Source organism: Suillus subalutaceus (genome assembly GCF_016647625.1).
Source record: "Suillus subalutaceus strain FC151 chromosome Unknown DFJ58scaffold_51, whole genome shotgun sequence".
NCBI lineage: Eukaryota > Fungi > Basidiomycota > Agaricomycetes > Boletales > Suillaceae > Suillus > Suillus subalutaceus.
In genome coordinates this window covers 222,909-238,923 of record NW_024540300.1, presented here as the reverse complement: position 1 = coordinate 238,923, position 16,015 = coordinate 222,909, and the positions used below count along the sequence as shown (strand labels likewise).

Below are 16,015 nucleotides of genomic sequence, written 5' to 3'. Positions count from 1 at the left end.
CACAAACAGATTTCGATTCTGTGGTAGTAACCATCTCAGGCGAAGTTGAAATGAACCCGCGAGGGTGAATCTTCAAGGCGTGTTCTGAGAGAAAAAACGTCGTCAGCAGGTTTTGAACCTGCACTGGTACAGTCCAAGAGACAGATTTCGATTCTGTGTTAGTAACCACTTTGGCCCAAGGCGAAGTTGAGATGAACCTCTGAAGAACTGTCCATCAGTGAATCTTCAAGGCGTGTTCGGATAAAAAAAAACTCATTGGCAGGTTTTGAACCTGCACTGGTAGTGTCAGTCCAAGAGACAGATTTCGATTCCGTTGTAGTAACCACTTGGGCCCGGGCGAAGTTGAGATGAGCCTCTGAGGAACTGTTCATCAGCGTGTTCGGATGGAAAAAACACTCATTGGCAGGTTTTGAACCTGCATTGGTAGTGTCAGTCCAAAAGACAGATTTTGATTATGTTGCAGTAACCACTTCAGTCAGGGCGAAGTTGCTCCGAGGAATCGGGCGTGTTCCGATAGAAAAAAAAAACCCTGTTGTTCGGCAGGTTTCGAACCTGCGTAGTCCAAGAGACACGGATTTTGATTCCGTTGTGGTAACCACTTTGGCGAGGACGAAGTTGAGATGCACCTCCGAGGAACTGTCCATGAGTGAATCTTCAAGGCGTGTTCCGATAGAAAAAAACCCTGGTGTTAGGCAGGTTTCGAACCTGCGAAGTACAAGAGAAACAGATTTTGATTCTGTTGGGTTAACCACTTGGGCCAGGACGCTTGCTGGCCAAGTGTAGACGAACCTCCGAAGAACTGTCCATGTCGACAGGTTTTGAATCCGCACCACAAGAGAGCAGATTTCTAATCTGTTCTGGTGCCAGACGGTTAGCTATGACTACTCAAGATGGGCCTTGAAAAATCCATCCATGAGTGAATGTTCAAGGCGTGGTAAAAGGAAAAGATTGTTTGTCTAGCAAGACTGGTCAAGATAGACTCATCCGGCTACGAGTCGAAAAAAATCATGCATTGACAGATGATTGAATCACATGGGATTAGCAATCATTTACCAAAAATGAAATAAAAGACTAGTTTGCGTTTAATTCGATGGACACAAAACATGCCACAAATAAGCGAGTCAGGGGCTGGCGTTGGCGCCGTCACGATATGACACTGTAACTGCAGGACAAAAAGCCGGACAGCCGCGCTATGCTATGGAACCACAGCTGGTTGTCGATCGCATTAATCTCTTAAGAGGTGTACGGAGTCCTCAACTTGTGACTACCATTTTTAGCCCATGTCACGGGTGGTAACAGAGCGCGGCTTTTCGAAGTATTTGTCCTTATTGAATCCTAAGGCTGCTGACGAATCACTCCTGTCACCCAAAGACCGCGAAAATGTCAATCTAAGCAGGCGGCTCACAGATCAAGGGGGCCCGATGATGTGAGGTCATCGACTGCCGATCAGTCGTTACCTTTTCAATCTTCAATTTGAATTCAAAACACCTGAACTCAGACAAAATCGAGCTTGCTCCTCTTCGGATTTTGATACTCTGCAGACAGGCGGCCTTATCAGGATATCCGGTCGAAGCAAGCCCGCCGATTGACCAACCCGACACGGAAAGTATGACTCTTCTGCGAAAGGAGCTATGATAGGGGTTCTGGAGAAATATAAAGGGCCGTCAGGAGGGAAAACCCCTTCGTCAGAACGCCCATCACTGCACACTTAAATCGAGCACATACATATTCATCATCATGTCCCTTGTTCACTTCCACTACGACCCATTCACCGAGTTCGAGCGCCTCTTCGACGACGCTTTCAGTGCCCGGTTCCGTCCCTCTGATGTCAGCCGAGCTACCGAAAGCGGGTCTCGCGTCGGGACATTCCGCCCAAAGTATGTGCATAAAAAGGGGCATCATTGCATCGTTAACTTTGACTAGGATGGATTTGGTTGAGAGCAAAGATAGTAATGAAGTCACGGCTTTCTTTGATTTCCCTGGCATGAAGGCGGAAGATATCAAACTTGACGTGCAGCAGAACCGCCTCACCATCTCAGGGGAAACGGGTGCGGAGGATCAGCGCCAAGAAGGAGATTACGCTGTGCGTGAGCGCACATACGGAAAATTCTCTCGCACCTTGCAACTGCCTGTGGGGACAAAGGTGTGTTCAGCTTACTACCTTCGTGGGTCGAAGCTCACGTCACCCGCAGCCTGAGGAGGTCCAGGCAAAGATGGAAAATGGAGTCCTGAAGGTCACTTTCCCGAAAGTTGGAAAGGATCAAGAGCCCAAGAAGATCACTATTGCATAAGTGATCACGCCGTAAAAAATGTTCCCCAAGAAACGTTGTTACCTGCCATTGTACAATAGTGATCATCAAGCGTTGTTGAGTGTCAAAAATGGCTGAGCGTGGTTTATAAGAATGATCCTAGGACATGTCACCGTCTAAGATGCGGGAGAGTGGAGTTGTTGATACCCGCCCCTCATGAAAGCCCACCACTGCGGTCCATACATGTAATATAATGCACCAAACGCCGCACCACCAAGATGAGCATAATGATCAAACATCCTGAAAGGCATTACCAACAATGTTAGGGATGTTCTCATGCACGTATGTACGTGTACCCACCTCCAGCCGCGTACGATGCCGATCACGTCAAGTATGACGAGACCACCAACTCCCGCCTGAATCGGTATCGAAACGAAAGGAGGGAAAATGAGGCTGACTTGGGCGTCTGGGAAGGCTAATGCGCTAGCTGTCACAGCTGCGTAAATGGCCCCAGACGCGCCTAAAGATGGTAAAATCTCCCGCGGAGCAGTAGTTGCAGTCTTTACAGCTGTGCTAGATATTGCAGCTGCCGCTGGGGAGTTCTTTATGACTGCAGAAGTGGTGTACTGGTTGACAAGGCGAGGGAAGAGAACTTTGCAAGCAGCAACATGGCTGACCAAACCAGAGAACAGTCCAGCTTCGAGAGATGAATAAACCAAACAGCGGAGACTGACACAACGTCCTACCGGAGATAAAGAAAGCAAGGAAATGCCACTTAGCAGTGGCTTCTTGCTGATGTTCACCATCTTTTAGTTGCTCCAGGGTAAAATAGTGCGTGGCGGCCGAGCCTTATAAATGGAAGAAGTTAGGATGACCCTCTAAAAAGCTAACTAGCGCACCAAAGCTAGCTAGGGCCATTGAATTTGCCAACAAGTGGATGAAGGATTTATGACTAAACATGCTCGTTAGCTGAGTGTATGAGCGTCCTGACAACGGGTGGTGAGTGAAAGATCGGGTCATGAACGGCGCGAGTCGCGGTATCTTCCACACGAGATATATGGCCGTGTTGACGCCGCAAATCAACCAGCACAATCTTCTGCCCTCGGGGGCATCAAGGTATGACTGTGCAGCTTGAACGTAGACGGAGAGAATGAGGTTGCGCAATGCAAGAGGCCATTCCGCCAGCGTATCTTTGATTTGATTTACTTGCGTTTGCAGATACTGAAGATAAAATGTTTCATGGAGGACTTCGGAAAAGAGTGAAACGCACCTTGCCAAGCTCTAGGTATTGAGCCTTTCTCATCTCCTCAGTAGTTGGGGGTCGCAGAGTCCATCTGTGAGAGACAGATACGAGCTGTTTTGACCAGTACTCGGTGTCGATTTCGGTTTGACTTGCGGCTATCGAATACGCGAGTAAAGATCCACCGACAAAAAACTAAGAAACCATAAGCCAGCCAGCTAAAGCATGAACAGATGGATGATGGATGAAATTTGCTAACCAACACTTGATTCCGTATTGTCGGCCGCGGAAATCGAGAGCTGAAGGATTCTACTCCAATTGAAAGGGCAACTTGGTTACGAAAAGTCGGCAGTATGCTCTGGAATGGCTTCTCCGAAGCAAACCGCCCTATTCTTGGAAAGTTACGTGGCAAAGAGTGGACAAAAGAGCGACTCGAAGGATGAATGCATGGCCGCAAATAAAGAGACGTCTTTAGGATGTCGCCGGTAGTACGAAACATGTTACTTGCGTGTTGAGTTTGCCGACAGAAGATGTCTTCGCCAAATCGGGCGACGCGTCCGCTCGGCTGGAGTCATGCATATGATCATGTTCTGTTTTCGCTCCCTACCGTACTATGGCCTTTTATATGTAGGTCTAGTACCTGAGCAGTGAACACGTCAAAATTTTGGCAAGTCGTCTCGAGCGTCTGGCCTATGTCACAGAAATATGTTCTATTACATTTCATTCTTACGGCCACCTCCCACCCAAGCCGCCTTATCTGGCGAACCCATCCTCATCACCCCTCAAATCGCCAATGATCTACGGACAGAGTATTACACAGATGTCCAAGATATATTCTATTCGTGGTTCTTGCATTCACCCACGTCAAGCACAGTAATAACAAAGCCCATGAAGCTCACGAGCTGGAGGGCATCTACGATGTACAAGGAAATACCCGTCCCACCCCCTCGAAATGTCCGCAGTGGAGAATACTGGCGCATTGTCCTTAGCTCTGGAACATCACGAAAAGATCAGGTACTTTCCCTGAACGATGAAAATCTGGGGCACCGGCCGTTCCCCGTCATATCTGATCCTATATTTTTCTCCGCTCGCTCAAGCAAGGCTGTAAAGCAAGAGCGAATTCAGAGATCATATACGTTAACTGCGACAAATAGAGACCATCCCGTGATATTTCACATCGTTGAGCAAACCTCCTTTGACCTTGACAAGGCAAGTCAGACATCAGCTTACCTCGCTGCAGACAGTTAAAATGAAGCTCCAACAGAAAATATGGGACAGTGGTATCGGCCTTAGCTCTTGGTTAATACAACTTCACTCTGGGATGGTTGCCAACACTGCCCTGGTTTCAAAGGTGAAGGATGCACTCTCCGCCTCAAAGTGCAATGTTCTCGAGCTCGGTGAGCTCTCAGCAAGGTAGTATTCCTCGCAACGCTGAACCCTGAGTAGGCGCAGGGACAGGCATAGTCGCCATCGTTCTTGGCATTTTGCGAGGCTTGCCTAATTCTCCTGTGACGTCAGGAAAAATCTTAACCACCGATTTGCGTGAGCGGCATGTGGCAGCTTAACGAATAAATTCACTAATTGTGGGGTACAGCCTCTGCTTTGCCTCTATTACAAAGCAATATTAGTTCGAGTCAATCTCTCTACCACCCTGGAAACGCACCCGAGGGCGTTGTTCTCGACTGGGATGAACCTGACATATCCACCCAGGTGGCATCATTCGTCAGTGGCATCGATGTGATTGTGTGAGTGCGTATCAACCTGCATATGTGAATGTTTTGAGCTTTCATCTAGGATGGCAGATGTTACATATAACACTGCATCGTTCCCTGCACTCGTCGGAACACTCTCCAGGCTTATCATGTTTTCAATGGGTGTCACACCAGCAAAACCTCCACTGATCATTCTTGGTTACAAAGAGCGAGATGTGGCAGAACGTACTCTTTGGGAAATGGGAGAAAAAATCGGCATCCGTTTTGAGGAGATGGCACAAATTCCTGGAGCGGGGGGCACACCTGTTGAGGTTTGGGTGGGGACGGTGTTAGTGAATACACAGTGAGCATACGATGTCATAATCGGGAGCGACATTAGTCAGATCCGCGGCGTGTTGACTAGCTGAGGTATGAAACACTCTTGCGGACAAGTACAGGTGGCTAGAATTAACAGAGAAAAATGCAATACAAGAAATGCGAGGTATGTAGTACTGAGATAGTGTTGATGATGGATATCAGATCTGTCAAAGTGGCGGAAGGGGCCTACGACAGTGGGGACAAATATTCTAAAAAGACCGATCAATATATAGTCTCATTTGTATATGTAGACGGTTACCTTGATAGCAAGCCACTAGTAGATGGAGGAAATTAGCGTCTATAATCCGACAGGGAGCAAAAAACGTACCTTCTCCAGGCACTCCGTATGCTGCTCAACAGTATGAGCGTGCCGTTTGCACATAAATGATATCAAGAACTCACAAATAGATGTTGACAAGGAGCCAGACTGTAACTTCGCCTTGCTCCAACATTTCGCAGTAATCCACCAGTAACATGCTCTAGCTGCTTCTCATCTTCGGTATGAATAGCCTCCATGCAAATAGCACAGTCCCCAAGAGATTCGTCAGGTGCTTCTGGGTCAGCGGCAGAAAGCGGTAATGCTGGATGATAGTCGTGCACTTGCGCACGAGCAAACTGCAATACTCAGCAAAAATATCTGTATGACTGAAAAACACAACCTACTCGTTTCGGAAGGAAGAACGCCGGCCCAAAACGCTGCTGAAGCAGTATAACGGCGACTTGTAAGAAGATGAATATCGCAAGATACCATATCCAACCTAGTAAAGCATAAGTCAAGTCTGGTTGATCCACGACTCTGTACCTACGGCGGGGCTCGACGTCGAGCACATTCTTTGGACATGTCAAGAAGTCTGAAAATATAAATATGTTGGACGCTAAATTGACAATAAATGTACTGGTACTCACAAAGAGCATGGAAAAGTCGGCAGAGTGATGTGCCAATCAAGTATTCGGCAGTAAGTGCACTGCTCCTGCCTTTCTTTACCGATCGAATAATCTGTGGCAGCCAGAAAAGGGAGTACATGCTCGCCACAAATACCAGCGCTAGCGAAGGAGTCACGATGACTCGGACGATGAATGTTAGGAAGAAAAACATTCCTAGCCCTGAGGAAACGTCAGACGTGGATATGAGAACAGAACACCTGGATACCTACATATCCGTGCTTGGGGATCAGAGCGAATGTGTCGGAACAATAAACTTGAGAATGTCGGGCCAGTAGATCGAGGAGGAGCTGTTATCGGTGTGGGCACAGCTTGAGAAGGCAGTGATGATTCCTGTTGTACTGGCCGGGGAGGGGGCGGCACCACCGCATCCTCTGGAGCTTGAACCTGATTAATGAGAATGGCATGTTGCTGAAAAGCCAATTCAGTCTGCGTAGTCTATCGAGTAGTGAAGGCTCACTGACTGATTCAAAAGCAAAAAGCACGCAGGCAACGAATGCTGGAGCCACAAGCGATAAGGAAGGACGCCCATTAGCAATAATGGCAAAAGTAATATGTCCAGCAAATGAGACGGAGTCCACAATGGATTGTGTAAGGAACGTCCATACGGACACACGAGACAATCCAGCAGGAGTACGGCTTCGGTCAACTTGACGAGAGAGCAGTAGTAACTGTACCAAGTACACAAAAGCTGAGATACCAGCATCTGTCAAAAAACACGAATTAATAAACTGACCGAGTCAAGACGGAACATCCTAACATGTGGCAACCTTCCGGAAGAATAACTGAGACCTTGAGACAAACACTCAGTTACGTATCTAAACAGGAAACATTGAAGCCATACCTTAATCCTTCCGCGTCATGCAAGTTGTATAAAATGCCGCATTCTCGACTCAAAAGCACACCATTGAGCTTGAGAGGCGGACGTTTCACTGTCCATCTCCCCGTTGGTTTCTGTAATTCGTCTTCAAGGTCCTCCATATCCTCTGCGGGTATCTCGGATGGCGCAATTTGCGCGTAAACGCTGAACGCACAACCCCCTTGCGATTCCCCATCTGCAAGCACAGTTAGAAGTGTGACAGACACGGGAGGTAGCTTTGGCATACTGGTCGAGTCCTGGTCGATAACACCCGCATCAATCATATCTTTCACCTTGTTAATTCTAGACATCAATTCAGGTTCTATTGTTCGAGCAGTGTCATTCTGGAAAGCTTCTGGGACAAAGGCGGGGATGTAGCGGATGTCAATATGTCGACTAACACAACATCAGTTTCTGTCGTCTGGACGTCATGGCTAAGGACACACCCGGTGGGTTCAGCAAAGCCATATATTGACCCATTTGCGAGGAAGTGCACGCCTTCAAAATCCAGCTTCATATCATCGGAAGTGGCGGGGTGACGGACATCAATTCTGCCCTGTGGGGATTCAATTTTCATGAAATGAAGTAATGAAAGCAACTCACGTGAACCATGGCGATCTTCTCGGTAACACCTTTCACGCTGATTGGAGCTCGATCCATTATACTCCATGAAATCTTGTCCGAGCCAGTCCAATTCCAAGATCCGAAGTGACCGACGAGATCTGTCATGTTAGTGTCGCCCATGAACGTCTCAGCATGTGTTCTCCAGGGATAGGTTGCGGATTCAAGGCTGGGAGGGGTGATATTGAAGAAGTCGATCTCGCCGTGTGCAAATCCGGTCACATTCGAAAAATAAGACGCCCACTGCGAATTGAGATGAGACCCAAAAGACATGAATGACCCTACAAGAGGAGAGGCAGCGGCATTCCTGTCTGGCTGCGATTCTTCAACATTCAACAGCAGCCGGAAGCAACTGAGAACGTACCATTGTAAAGTTAGACTCTGTCCCATTCAGCCAAGCAGTGAAGTTTGACAGCTGGTAGTTGAGGGATTGAAGGGCATCCTGGTAATGATTTCGAGCGAGAAATTCATCCCCAGTGTGATTCGTGAGTATGAAGAGCATAAATATTAGGAACAGAAATGATGGAACAGAACTCCTCTGCTGTGGTATTCTCGCTGGCTGCCCATCATTTTCGTCATTGCGGTCCATAGATGTCGGTGATACACATCCAAAATTCCACGACGTATTGTAGTCACTGCCAGGTCACTGGAACCTGCGCAGCATTATTGATCACGTGCCAAATGCATTAACACGTTAGACTAAGCCGCGATGAAGACAGCACCAGACAGCAAACGGTGGACCCATTTTCACTCGGCACTACAGCTTGCCATATCGCGCTCAGCGCACAAATGGACGCGAGTATCAAGGCTGCCAATATTTACGCGTGGTTCGGACTAACGGTCGCGTAGATACGAAGATTTCCAGGAATGCTTCACGCTCTGGTGCAAGGAAGAGCCACATGGTGCAGAGGGTATCTTTAACACTGTCTCAAGGCATATGGAAGATCAAATCCACGTGAGTTTCGCTTTTAAGTGTCACAGAATGCACCATTGCTGAGACGGCCTCTCAGCAAAGTTGCGAGAATCTGTTTAAGGAGTTTAATGTGAGAGATAGTATTAACATTCTCCATGCCGTCGTCTCTGAAGCGAGAGCTCGAAAACAACGTGGAGAAATACATGGCAAGGATGTATGGAGGGAAAACCTCGCGCCGCGTGCTGCTGTTCGTGCACGTACTGTCCGGGTGATGGAATCTGAAGTAGAGCGTGCACGAGCAGAATTACAGGCTGTGAGTAGCTCTCAAATGCTGTTATTTACAAGATTTTCTGATTCTATGTCAGCTTGAGGAAGAGAATGCTGCTCTGTACGCCCGATGTGAGGATAATGACGAAAATCAGCGTGCTGCAGACGCTAAGACAGTGGAGTTATTGGATATCCTTGATGATGTGCGTGATTTTTTTCATTGGGATTGTTTGAGCATTCTAACAATTGCTAGGTTTACGCAAAGTGGAGTCAGCTCCCGCAGGATGAAATAGGTGTATGGGCTCTTGAATCAGCGGAGAACGTTGGTTTCGCACAACCACCATAGATTGATGCCGTCACACCATGATATGAGTTTAGGGCGATGGTAGCAGTCCGCGTTTTTGATTGATGATTACCGCTGTACAAACTATCGATAAATGGCAAGAGGATTGTACGCTATTGATTTGCATCTCGGAAGCTCCTCATTAATCATTGACTGCGACCACAAGCAAAATCATTCTACTCAAGTTATGCAAAGAAAGTATATGGAGTGGGACCTCGCGCGTCGAGCTAGAATGAAAAAAAAATAATGAAACTTAGCAGCAACTGGTTTCGATCCAGTGACCTCAGGGTTATGAGCCCTGCACGCTTCCACTGCGTCATGCTGCTGACGATCGATCAGTCAACTCGTAGATGTTGACATGCTTGGTTCCTTTTGGGACAAATTGCAATAGTACTTATCTTCCACTACTCTCTCCATAACACCATGAGCACCGAGCGGAAGACAGCACCTAATGCACTATGGGCATATCTTCTCCAGAAGGATCTTCCGGCGTCCAGTGACGTTGCTGCTACACCCATAATTCCTGCGATGGCACCGGTCGATAGGACCAACACCTCCATGCGAATGCTCATTCACGACATGCAAGCAACCCTCGAAAAGTTCTCCACGAGAGTGGACACTTTGCTCGTTAACGTCAAGGACGCAAAGACTGAAGTGGTAAACTCTAACCGAATATCAGAGAGTGAACGTGAACGCGTGCTCGACGAGATCTCGAATACTTGTGAGTGTGCGTTTAGATTATATGCTTTCGCAAACCATTTGAAACGCCTATAAACGAGACGGTTTATATTCTCATCACTCCTTTTAGCGCAAAAAGTGCAAATTGAGTTGAAGGCTTGCATCGGTGCACCATCGCAAGCATCATCTCTCGAATTGATCCAGAAATCACAATCTTCAGCGGAAAACAGCATACAAGCTCTAGACAAGCGCATAGATGCGATTCAAACGGTACTTCATGTTTTTGCTACTAAGCCCGCTTTGTTTCTAGTACACTCGACTGACAGGCCGTGATTGCACAGCTCATTCAATCCCAGAATCATGCCATGCGAGCCATACAGGACCAGCAACATTCAATACTAACCGCGGTACTTCCACTTCTTCCGCTTGTACAATCCTTCCCTTTGCATGTGGATCAGGTCAAAACTTCTATAGCCGATAATGTCTTGTCCAGTATCTCAAGTCTGAACCGCGACATCGACAGCATGAAGTCTACTTTATCGAATCTATCCGCTCCTCCTAACAGCATACGAAGTTTTCCAGAATCAGTAGCAGTCTCGTCCTCTCTTGCTGAGAATCGTCCCACTCGCAAGCGCACCAATTCTTGTTTAAATCAAGACGACGCACATTCAGGGCGCTCACAATCCGATCGGCCCCACTCTGTCGCCCCGGCGACGGGTAGTCCTCGCATAGATCATCATAAGAAGCCGCGATTGAATAGCGTATTACCCACTGCCTCAGCTCAGCTCAGACCTCGTACGGAGAATTCTCCGGCAAAACACGCCCCGGATTTGCGCGAATCCCTAATTGCCGACGGGTTGACTTCCCCCGCGCGTAGCTCTGTTACCAGCAATGGCTACACTACAGCTCCAAGGCCTAAACACACCACAAGGACGCCTCTCGCTGACATATTGCCTCCTCTAGTCAACCACGCCACGACACGATCTCGAAAGCCCGCTGCCGAGTCTTCTTCCGGTCCTGGAGCCAATTTTCCAACGAACATTCAAAGGATGTATGCTTCCTCTCAGTCGGGCGGATATCCACTTCCATCAGCTCGAGCGCACGAAGCGATTCCCCCAGCATCAACCACTATACCAATCAGGTCGAATGTCTCTACTACGGCTCCGCAGCCTGACAACCTTGTCCTGTTAACTGCCAACCAAAATGCAAAGAAGACGCCGGAATCAGCAGTTCCGCCCATCCCTCCGCAACCGATCTCGAAAGCTATCAAGTTGGAAGAAGTTATCCGCTCGCCCCTGAGATGTTATATTTCCATTCCGTCGTCACCGCTATCGTCTTTGTCTCCGTCTCCGACCCCTGCCCCAGCCCAGTCCGTTTTGAAAACTCAGGTTCAGCATGCTGCCGGTGGGATGGCACGGCGTCAAGTCACATTCGCTACGTCGAATCAGGCATTCACCACATCCGCCAATCCTGGCCCTTCAGTACCGTCGTTACCTACGCTTGATTCCATGTCCGCACCAATGAGTTTGCGTGATCGACGCGCGCAGATGTCTATGGTGAGTGCCAGTACATGTTCACGGACGATTGGTTCAACATGTACTTCCTAGCTTGGACGTACTGCTTCCAGTGCAAAGCGCTTCATCCCTCTAGGTTCCTCCTCCGATGAAGAAGGTTGAAAATCGCATACATCTGCACTTCCCTTGTTGCTCCTTGATCCTCGTTTTCACCGGTTGCAGATAAAGAGGCTCTACGAAAACCGGGATGATGTCCATTGATACTACAAAACTCACAATTCAAATATGCCCAACAGGGCTCATCTTCGAATCATACATCTTTGACTTGCTCGTCCAGCCAATCCCACAGCGCCTTGCCAAGTTGAGGGTCTTGGGTTTCCTGCCTAGGCGGTCTGACGCGAGCCCACGGCACAAGATACTAGATACCTTTCAGTACTGCAACAGCATACAAGTTCAATCCCGAGATTCACCTTGCCATTTAAGCTAGCAGCTTCTGGGGACGTAGCAGCATATAACTGCGTAAGGGCGCCTTGCGACACATCATACAGTAGCACCTTGATCTGGCAAGCTCATTAGCATTAAAAAATTTCCTCGGGGACTCGATGAATTACTATAATCCGCTTGGCAACACTTGGAAGTTGAGCCGTAACGTGACGCGGCAGGTCCGAATTGATATTGCCAGGATTCAGCGCCGTTGAAATAATGCCCTGGCCTCCATATCGCTTTGCCAATTCAAGGGCTAACACGACATTTCCCTATACCATGTTCAGCTTTATTCCGCAACGCTAACGGAAGTGCTTTACGAATTTGCTTTGGTTGTAAAGACTGCCCCTTGAGCATTTCTTTCGAGCCGGGCCATCTTTGAAGGTGTTAAAATCGAGACCTCCGAATAAATGGGCGCAGGAAGCGAGGTTTACAATGCGGACTTTTCCTTCGGGAATAGCTTTAGCTGTCGAGGTTAGAATGGGGAGCAGGAGCTTTGTGAAGTAATAGTGGCCTGAAAAGTATCAGCCCCAGGTCATCTCGATCTGATTGTCAGGTTTCTCACCAAGGACATTCGTTCCAAATTGGAGGTCATAGCCATCTGCAGTCACTAGCTCGATCGGGGGTGCCATAACACCACTCGTGATGTTCAGTACGACGGATCTCGTCGAGGTAAAAGAAAGTTATCTCACGCATTATTTAGAAGGATATGGAGCTGTGTTTCTTTGCTGTCGAATAGCTCAAATTGAAGCTGGTAAATACTTGAGTGGCGCACCTCTCACCTCAGGAACTCTTCAGCAGACGCCTTGATTGCCTTCAGGTCGCTAAGGTCAAGTTTCAGGAATATTGCTTCGTTTCCAGTCTCCTGCTTTAGTTGACGAATAGCTTCCTCCGAAGCGGCCTGGTTGCGAGCCGCGATGTAAACTTTCGCGCCATGTGCAAGTAGAACCTTGGAGCGCACGTCAACCATAAGCCCTCAGCTTCGTTCATGAAAAGTAATTCACCCTCGCAGTCTCCTTCCCGATGCCTGTGTTGGCACCAGTCACAATAATGACTTTTCCTGTCAGGTCTGGAATTTGGTCAACGGAGAAAGTGGCCTTTGGAGGCACTGCGTCGGTGACCCAAGATAGAAAATTGCCCATTGCTTCGATCAAGCTGCTTCTGAGAAGAAATCTCGTGGAACGGGTGTCCCACCGACAGCTATTTAAACCATCCGAAACCCTCAATGCGGGGTTGCTGCCATGGTTGTGTGCAAGCGACTTTGAGGTGGTCACTAACGAATGACGCGTTATGTATAACTACATGTGACGAATATACAAGCCCGCTTAGCTCAGTGGTAGAGCGCGTCACTTGTAACGGATCAGGAGATTCGAGAGATGATGAGGTCGGTTGTTCAATCCAGCCAGTGGGCAAATATGTTTTTTGCTCATTTCGTTGTCCTTCGAATTCCTAACTTGTCTAGATTTTGCCTTACATAGTGTGAGATGTTGACTGTCATGTTTTAAGTATATCGGGTCTGGAGACTAGTGAGTCGGTAAACACCTATGATCTAGTTACTGAAGTACTAGTACTGATCCGCAAAGCACTGGAATGCAACAGGTTTCAAGAATATTCAAGAACAATTTTTGGAAAAGTTCATCCCCACACGATGCCCACAAGAATTTTAACACTTGCAAAGTCACTAAATATTGTTATATCAAGCTACTCTTGAGCGTGCACTGCCACGGCCTCCAATTCTAGCCACGGGAGGCATGGTTGCCGACCCACACATTCCCGAAACCAATAACACTCGAGACATTTGTGTCAAGTAGCTGTATTATTAATGGGAGGTGTTAGCGCGGATGACCAGTCGCTGACTGGGTGGGATGGCATGCTCTGCTGGCACTTCCACACCACCTGCTAGAATGCCCACACGCATCATGCCAAGGAGCTACATGACGTAACATGCGAAGTAAGTTGACAGCGGGCAAGGAAGGATTAGAGTCGGTCATTAACATCATTGGATAAACAAGCAGTGCCATGTGGTACGCACGTTATGCGCTGCGTGAGAGTGAGCGTAGACACCGCCAAAGAAAGACGCCGTCATGTCTTTCCCAGAGTTTCGTGTGAGTAAAACGGGTCCTCCCGGGTGGTTTTCAAGGAACATTGACACGTCGTGGATGAAACCTGAGATGAGGAGAAGGGTCCGAGACTGAGACTCATCCTGGACTATTTGCAAGGCGCGATACAAATTGATTAGCAACAATTGAACGTGTGCCAATATGGAGTCACTCACAAGTTTTCCACGAAACCACAGGAAGTTCTTGCGGAGGTACAGGCCATTCAATTGAGTCCTGGACGTCCTTGAGAGCTTTGATTTTCATCGTGAGTGCGCCCTTTTCAATTTCGTTGCTAGGGAAAACGCGGAGATGAGAGGCAAGACCGATATAGTGACAGACACTGATGAACCACTTGGTAGGGTCGTACTGATACCATCGGAATGCATTCCTGGTGAAAAGACCACGAGTTGTGTAAATGACGTTGAGAACAGCGCAATGGATGTTAACTACTACCTGTAGTCCATGGGAAATTGGTGGTGGAAGTTATGGTACCCTTCTCCCATAGTAACAATAGCGGACAAAAGATGGTCGCGGGGAGTATGCTTGTCATCATACGGCGTAGTTCCGAGATAGTGGGCAATGGAGTTGATACAAAAAGTGCACTGGTCTCAGGTCAAGTTTTGTCTTAGAAGATGAAAAATACGGAACTCACGTGATGACACGCCGTCATACGAAATGCACCAACGAAAAAGAATCCACCCTTCCAATCTCCCCACAACAAGCCGGGAATGACCATTGGAAGCAAGTACCCGAAAATAGTCAGGATGACAAAGTACCATCGATGTTGCCATTGTACGAGAGGGTCCTTGTACAAGTCAGAGATATCAGCTGGCCCGGGTTTCAAGTCTGACTCGAAAATAATCCATCCGATGTGCGTCCAGAGGAGACCTCGTTCTGAGTTGTACGGGTCAAGGTCCGTGTCGGTATGCCTGTGATGAGAACGGTGCCGGCGTGCCCACCAATAACACGAGCCTTGCACTGCGCTCGCCCCTGCAAGGATGAGGAACACCTGCAAGGGGAACGAAGCATTATATGACCTGTGTGACCACAGCCGGTGGTACCCTGGAGCGGTACGTTCTGATGATATGCCATGAAGGTTATCGCCACCACTCACCAGCAGTTATGCCTGGTGGAGCAAATTCAGCAGTCGGAAGAAGCAACTATTGCAGAACACCTACCAAGCATAGAATAAATGTAATAGAGGGTAGTGCAAACGATAGTCTTCCGAAAGATGGGAACATAAAGCAAGCCGTATAGCGAAAGAGCTGGCGTAATGACAAGGACAGAAAGGTTGAACCATCGTATGCCAGTGATGGTCGGAAAGCCCTGCATCACATTTTTAATGAACATATTGAACTGTCTCATCACCACCAGCAACGCCAGCAGAAGAAGGTGCGACCAAGAAGAACAGAAGGACCTCGTTACCAGGAGAAAGATTATATGATTTTCTCCTGCATATTATGTACCATTGAGGCATGGCATTATGAAGGCCCGGTGTGACTGATTTGATCGGGCAGCGAAGATCAGTGGATGACATGTTGTCGTGTGTAAAAGTGTAACTCAGACTCGTGGAAGACAAAGCCACTTGTGAAACTCGAATTTCTTGGGATCGATGAGCCTGTCAATGTTAGTATTACCGACATTTGATCCGAGACAATGAACAACAGCCTTGGACACTCACGCACAGGTTTCTACCAGACAGTGTATATATTGTGCATCGAGTCCGTGTTGCCTTGAG

At 48.0% G+C, this 16,015-nt stretch overlaps 9 protein-coding genes and 2 non-coding genes across 11 annotated transcripts; 6 read left to right on the top strand and 5 right to left on the bottom strand.

Annotated features, from left to right (window-relative positions):
- Positions 1–1,737: 1,737 nt before the first annotated feature.
- Positions 1,738–2,291, top strand: DFJ58DRAFT_703145 (small heat shock protein; the record flags this gene model as incomplete). Its single annotated transcript, XM_041383650.1, has 3 exons — positions 1,738–1,877; positions 1,924–2,143; positions 2,193–2,291. 3 exons carry the CDS (start codon positions 1,738–1,740, stop codon positions 2,289–2,291), a joined length of 459 nt encoding a protein of 152 aa, XP_041244099.1.
- Positions 2,292–2,425: 134 nt separating this feature from the next.
- DFJ58DRAFT_660259 (uncharacterized protein) lies at positions 2,426–3,988 on the bottom strand (the record flags this gene model as incomplete). Its single annotated transcript, XM_041382140.1, has 6 exons — positions 2,426–2,549; positions 2,610–2,946; positions 2,996–3,097; positions 3,125–3,470; positions 3,520–3,684; positions 3,749–3,988. 6 exons carry the CDS (start codon positions 3,986–3,988, stop codon positions 2,426–2,428), a joined length of 1,314 nt encoding a protein of 437 aa, XP_041244098.1.
- A 97-nt stretch (positions 3,989–4,085) lies between these two features.
- Positions 4,086–5,748, top strand: DFJ58DRAFT_376980 (putative methyltransferase-domain-containing protein). Its single transcript, XM_041380107.1, has 5 exons — positions 4,086–4,698; positions 4,754–4,886; positions 4,936–5,031; positions 5,084–5,234; positions 5,284–5,748. The coding sequence occupies exons 1-5, from the start codon at positions 4,195–4,197 to the stop codon at positions 5,546–5,548; spliced, it is 1,149 nt and encodes a 382-aa protein (XP_041244097.1). The 5' UTR covers positions 4,086–4,194; the 3' UTR covers positions 5,549–5,748.
- Positions 5,726–8,569, bottom strand: DFJ58DRAFT_660241 (uncharacterized protein; the record flags this gene model as incomplete). The annotated part of the gene is made up of 15 exons (XM_041382139.1): positions 5,726–5,767; positions 5,818–5,832; positions 5,887–5,907; positions 5,961–6,173; positions 6,222–6,316; positions 6,365–6,409; positions 6,465–6,662; positions 6,713–6,911; positions 6,965–7,206; positions 7,261–7,292; positions 7,345–7,555; positions 7,607–7,755; positions 7,806–7,915; positions 7,963–8,295; positions 8,345–8,569. The coding sequence occupies 15 exons, from the start codon at positions 8,567–8,569 to the stop codon at positions 5,726–5,728; spliced, it is 2,130 nt and encodes a 709-aa protein (XP_041244096.1).
- A 91-nt stretch (positions 8,570–8,660) lies between these two features.
- Positions 8,661–9,666, top strand: DFJ58DRAFT_913997 (uncharacterized protein). The gene is made up of 5 exons (XM_041395356.1): positions 8,661–8,775; positions 8,830–8,935; positions 8,991–9,206; positions 9,259–9,363; positions 9,414–9,666. The coding sequence occupies exons 1-5, from the start codon at positions 8,690–8,692 to the stop codon at positions 9,504–9,506; spliced, it is 606 nt and encodes a 201-aa protein (XP_041244095.1). The 5' UTR covers positions 8,661–8,689; the 3' UTR covers positions 9,507–9,666.
- A 91-nt stretch (positions 9,667–9,757) lies between these two features.
- On the bottom strand, positions 9,758–9,829 carry DFJ58DRAFT_t92. The gene has a single exon. It is a non-coding gene; the product is annotated as a tRNA-Met (tRNA).
- Positions 9,830–9,926: 97 nt separating this feature from the next.
- DFJ58DRAFT_703136 (uncharacterized protein) lies at positions 9,927–10,534 on the top strand (the record flags this gene model as incomplete). Its single annotated transcript, XM_041383649.1, has 2 exons — positions 9,927–10,224; positions 10,312–10,534. 2 exons carry the CDS (start codon positions 9,927–9,929, stop codon positions 10,512–10,514), a joined length of 501 nt encoding a protein of 166 aa, XP_041244094.1. The 3' UTR covers positions 10,515–10,534.
- Positions 10,535–10,564: 30 nt separating this feature from the next.
- Positions 10,565–12,004, top strand: DFJ58DRAFT_376928 (uncharacterized protein). Its single transcript, XM_041380106.1, has one exon. The coding sequence runs from the start codon at positions 10,706–10,708 to the stop codon at positions 11,786–11,788; it is 1,083 nt and encodes a 360-aa protein (XP_041244093.1). The 5' UTR covers positions 10,565–10,705; the 3' UTR covers positions 11,789–12,004.
- Positions 11,897–13,448, bottom strand: DFJ58DRAFT_376912 (uncharacterized protein). The gene is made up of 8 exons (XM_041380105.1): positions 13,183–13,448; positions 12,961–13,127; positions 12,871–12,906; positions 12,744–12,817; positions 12,499–12,692; positions 12,307–12,450; positions 12,166–12,255; positions 11,897–12,113 (listed from the first exon to the last, which is right to left on the bottom strand). The coding sequence occupies exons 1-8, from the start codon at positions 13,318–13,320 to the stop codon at positions 12,006–12,008; spliced, it is 951 nt and encodes a 316-aa protein (XP_041244092.1). The 5' UTR covers positions 13,321–13,448; the 3' UTR covers positions 11,897–12,005.
- A 49-nt stretch (positions 13,449–13,497) lies between these two features.
- Positions 13,498–13,590, top strand: DFJ58DRAFT_t93. Its single transcript has one exon. It is a non-coding gene; the product is annotated as a tRNA-Thr (tRNA).
- A 353-nt stretch (positions 13,591–13,943) lies between these two features.
- Positions 13,944–15,819, bottom strand: DFJ58DRAFT_376876 (uncharacterized protein). The gene is made up of 7 exons (XM_041380104.1): positions 15,456–15,819; positions 15,392–15,403; positions 14,930–15,339; positions 14,731–14,879; positions 14,454–14,665; positions 14,211–14,386; positions 13,944–14,108 (listed from the first exon to the last, which is right to left on the bottom strand). The coding sequence occupies exons 1-7, from the start codon at positions 15,640–15,642 to the stop codon at positions 13,998–14,000; spliced, it is 1,257 nt and encodes a 418-aa protein (XP_041244091.1). The 5' UTR covers positions 15,643–15,819; the 3' UTR covers positions 13,944–13,997.
- Between the last annotated feature and the right edge of the window lie 196 nt (positions 15,820–16,015).